Source organism: Rhodamnia argentea, chromosome 1 (genome assembly GCF_020921035.1).
Source record: "Rhodamnia argentea isolate NSW1041297 chromosome 1, ASM2092103v1, whole genome shotgun sequence".
In the NCBI taxonomy this organism is placed as follows: domain Eukaryota; kingdom Viridiplantae; phylum Streptophyta; class Magnoliopsida; order Myrtales; family Myrtaceae; genus Rhodamnia; species Rhodamnia argentea.
The window spans coordinates 35871730-35876355 of NC_063150.1; the positions used below are offsets into that span (position 1 = coordinate 35871730).

General features: G+C 40.7%; 1 protein-coding gene across 1 annotated transcript; it reads left to right on the forward strand.

Annotated features, from left to right (window-relative positions):
- Positions 1–246: 246 nt before the first annotated feature.
- Positions 247–3231, forward strand: LOC115726361 (probable Histone-lysine N-methyltransferase ATXR5). The gene is made up of 6 exons (XM_030656197.2): positions 247–699; positions 807–893; positions 1807–2036; positions 2122–2222; positions 2322–2534; positions 2770–3231. Exons 1-6 carry the CDS (start codon positions 387–389, stop codon positions 2927–2929), a joined length of 1104 nt encoding a protein of 367 aa, XP_030512057.2. The 5' UTR covers positions 247–386; the 3' UTR covers positions 2930–3231.
- The last annotated feature ends 1395 nt before the right edge of the window (positions 3232–4626 follow it).

Consider the following 4626-nt stretch of genomic DNA (forward strand, 5'->3'; position numbering starts at 1 on the left):
CAAACATGAGGAGATATTATCATTTTCTCTTTGGAAAATATTTTTCGGAAATATCAAATTTTCCTCGGAACCCTATTGATGAGTCACCTCGCGAGTTTAGTATGTGATTTAGAGTCCCACTTGGTATTAGCTGTGGTATGTAAATGTGTTTAGAAGCCTTGTAATTTATAAATTTTGGCGAAAATTGTCCTTAATAGTCTAATCGTATCTGTTTTGTAAAGCTGTGCCTTGCATATGTGTTGTGCTGTAATGTGTGAGTTTCGTTAACTCTCACGTTTTATAGGGAGCTAAAAATTGGTGTAGACAAAGCATTTTCTCTACTTCTTCCAGCTCAAAAAAGCTCTGAACAATCCTATCAAACCCTATCTCAGCCCACCCAGGCAAACATGGCACCGGCCAGGAAATTCATCCGGTTCAGCGGGTCATCGCGGCGGACGGTGCCTCCATCTCCGCCGCAACCCAGAAAGTACAAGACGATCGCGGAGGTGCTGGCCAAGGCCGAGTACGCGGTGGTGGAGCGGGAGAGCTACAGCGACGTGATCTGCGAGCAATGCCGGTCCGGCGACAGTGCCGATGAGCTGCTGCTGTGCGACAAATGCGACAAGGGGTTCCACATGAATTGCCTGAGGCCGATCGTCGTGAAGCTCCCAATGGGGTCGTGGCTCTGCCCCAAGTGTTGTGAACACAGAAGAGTAAGAAGTAGGGGGGCATTATCGATCCGATGCTTCGATTCTTGGTTTTTCGTACAAGATATTGTTTTTTGATGAGGGTGTGATTGATTGTGCCATCATACCTTTCTTTTGTAGAATTTTCGCAGAAGAGGATCATAGACTTCTTCAGGATCCAAAGGTCCAGTTGTGTCGATGAGAAATGCGGGTCTCCTCAAGCTCAAGGTGAAGATTTTGATTAGCCCGTCTTTGGTGTTATTGCTAACGTGAATGGCAAATCAGAACCCATTGGCATTTTGATCTTTCATGTTTTGATCTCTGATCGTAGTGTTGTTAGTTCATGGGAGTTGTCCGCAATAGACAGCGATCATAACAGATAGAGCTTTTAGAGTCTTAGAGCTCATGGCTGAATGTGGTCGATGCGGTAAAGAACAAGAAGGAACAAGGGCGTCCTACCTAAATGTGGTTGATTTAGGTAGTTCCGGCGTTGCACTAATGCTACAACCTCTGAGTTTTGACCTGGGAAGCAGGTCAAAACTCAGATGTTGTAACTCGAGCATGTGCGACTAGTTTCCTTATGTCCCTCAATGTTTGACCATTTTGCTCTTTTACTACAAGACCTTAAAGAAAGAATAGAGCTTATCAGGGTTTCTTTCCTCTTGTTTGGAGTATGTAGACTAGAACTTCCCATATTAGGCATTGAGCCCAGGAAAAAACATCATCGCACTTTTCCTAATATGGATTTCGATGTCATCACCTGACTTCAAGCTTTTAGTCAGAAAGGCTAGGAGAACCAACCCCCCACCCCCTAAATATTTTAGACAAAAAAATCATGCTTATTGGTGTTTCTTTCCTCTGGTTCAAAGTATACAGACTACAAACATCCATATTAGGCCATTGAGCCCAGGCAAAGACACCGTCGCACAGTCCACTGAATTACATGGATTCTTTTGTCTTGAAAGTATTACAGTTTGAACTTCATATTACATTTCAAATCTGCTGCTCTTTTTGTTACACTTGCATTAGTGACTACACCAATTGTTGAAGCCATTATTGGCAAAAGAGAACTTGGAAAGTCTCTAATGTCGTACATTTGTTGACTATTGAGGCAAATAGTTTGATTCTTCCTTTCATTTAGACACTAGGAAGCGTCGGAAGCGTTCAGGGCCTTTGGTTATGCAGAAGAAAAGGAGGAGACTCCTTCCATTTACGCCAGTGGAGGATCCCTCCCAAAGGTTGCAAGAAATGGGTTCACTTGCTTCTGCTTTGACAGCACTAAACATGGAGTTCAGTGATGATCTCACGTACTTACCAGGATGGGCTCCTAGATCGGCTAATCAGGCAAAGCTTGAAAAAGGTGGCATGCAGGTTTGGATTATATACTTCTTTTCTGACATCATTTGCGCACAAAATTGACAGTTTATTTTTCTGAAGTGTTTCGATTTCCTAACAGGTTCTTCCTAAAGAAGATATTGAAACTCTGGAGCACTGTAGAGCAATGTCTAAAAGAGGCGAATGGCCTCCTCTTCTAGTAGTTTTTGATTCATGTGAAGGGTACTACTTTACTATCACCATTGACCTTTAGTATGATATCTACTGTACCATTATGCATTTGTTTAATTGGTCCCTTTTGCTTGCTCCATCATGATGCAGCTTCACTGTAGAAGCTGATGGTCCGATTAAAGACATGACATTTATTGCAGAGTACACCGGTGATGTGGATTACCTTAAGAACCGAGAAAAAGACGATTGCGATAGTATGATGACTCTTCTTCTAGCAAATGATTCATCTAGAAGTCTTGTCATCTGTCCTGATAAACGTGGAAACATTGCACGCTTTATAAATGGCATCAACAACCACACCGCGTAAGCCACTTGAATCCTTTTGTTCGTCATCTACTTCTTTATTTTAATGCATTGTACTCTAAAAGAAAACCACCTTTACTTTTTGTGTAGCTGAATTTCGAATATTACTTTGCATGATTTGCCATCTCAAATTGTTTTGAAGTGTTTTCAAGCCAGATGTTCATCGTTCCTTCTCCCAAAGATATCAAGAGCTTATGCTTCTCCTTCTGCTTAGACTTCATAAACTAATATGCAGGGATGGTAAAAAGAAGCAGAACTGTAAATGCGTGAGGTACAATGTGAACAGCGAGTGCAGGGTCTTTTTGGTTGCTACTCGTGATATTGCCAAGGGGGAAAGGCTCTATTATGACTATAATGGGTACGAGCATGAATATCCTACTCATCACTTCGTCTAAGTTGTCGCCAAAAATGGGCCTGGACATTACTAATAATGGATTATAATATATTCCATTCTACCATTCAAATTTTTCTCATCTTCCGGGCGTTGGAGAAATACCAACAATTTTGTTTATCCTTTGAAGTTACAGTATGGTCTTCATCTAACAAGCCGGCCTCTATGCAGCATAGTGAAAGTAGGACAAAGGAGGGATTTTCCTGAAGTTTTGTATTTTGGAATTGTAGATGCGCAAAAGTTCTAGCTATAAAGCAAATCTTCTTTGCATTGCAACTGTGGGAAAAAAAGGCAATTTCTTTGATTAAAGATTCTTGCTGCTTGTTCCTACATTGGAGTTCGTCAACTTCACTCAGGTAGCTCATTTCTGTTTCCAGTGATGGATTGTGATCATATTTCTTTTATTTGGTAAGATGGGAAGTGGATAGGAATTGAACTGAAGACATCTTGCATCTTGAACGGTCTGTCACCTAGCCAAGTCCATGTTCCCTATATCAAGTATGGTTCAGTGAACTCTTGGCTCAGTTTAACATGTTTCTACAAAAGATTGAAGACATATGTGCGATGAGCCATTTGCCAAAGATAACACCGAGGGTTGAAGTTAGACTTGGCTTGAAAAAGCACTTAGAGAAGGGTTGTTATAGAGGATCTAGTATCTACGCATGAATCGCAGATCGGTTAAAGTTATTGCTACGCTTGCTTAAGACCATTTTTCGTAATTGAACAGGACGATCATGTTGCCTAATGTTTGAAAAGATCTGATAGTTTGATGTTGGAAATGAAGATGTAGCGGATACAAGAAATGGTGATAAAATGAATAGCTCATCCTCTTATTAGCATGCTCATGTTGGCCCATGTTTAAAGAAAACAGATAACAGCATCAATATGACTTTGAAAACCTTGAATCCATGCTGAGATGACATACGATATAGTATCTACATGTGTCTTGGGACTCTAGAGGCGACTATATTTTGAGTAGTGAGTTGATCCCTGGGATGTTTATTTTTGGACACGTTCTGTTGACGCAGTTATATTCTTATCTTACCAAAGGTACTACCTTGTACGTAGTCTATGTCTGGGGAGCACACTTGACGGGAGATAAACACCAGTTGTAAATAGGTCTATCTGTTAGCATCTCTGATCCTAGAGTTGGGGTTACTCCATTAGGTCTTCCCGTTTCTGAGCCGCCCGCCCGCCCGCCCGGCAATGGACCTATTTACCTTACTTGTGGACCAATAGCGGAGCTAACCTTGTTCCAGTGCTTTGGTGGTTGCTATCAAGACGATTTATGCCCGTTAAAGAACCTCGACTGAAAATATTACCACCAGCCTCATCAGTGCTGTCTTTTTCTCTCGACAGTTCTAATTGGCAAGTCAACCAAGAAGTTGCAACTTAAGAGGATGAAATGGTGAAGTTCGGATCTTACACAATTTTCATACTGAAATCAAGGTATTTTTTCAAGTGAAAGAGGAAAAGTGCTTAAACAGGTAAATTTGTTGCATAATCCTAAATGAACTTTCGATTGATAAGTGCACCAAAAATCAAAATTTGTCGAAAATACAAATAAATTGTAATAATTACAATCTAAGTCCTAAAATTTATCAACTGATGCAATTAACTCTTTCCGTTAACTCCGTTTAATTTGTCTAACAAAAATGCTGGCGTGGTTTTTAATATTTTCCTAAAACATGTGGTCCAACC

Coding starts and splice junctions, on each gene's coding strand:
- LOC115726361 (XM_030656197.2), top strand. CDS start 387: ATGGCACCGGCCAGGAAATTCATCCGGTTCAGCGGGTCATCGCGGCGG. Junction 894..1,806: donor CGGGTCTCCTCAAGCTCAAG/GTGAAGATTTTG, acceptor CCTTTCATTTAG/ACACTAGGAAGCGTCGGAAG. Junction 2,037..2,121: donor TTGAAAAAGGTGGCATGCAG/GTTTGGATTATA, acceptor ATTTCCTAACAG/GTTCTTCCTAAAGAAGATAT.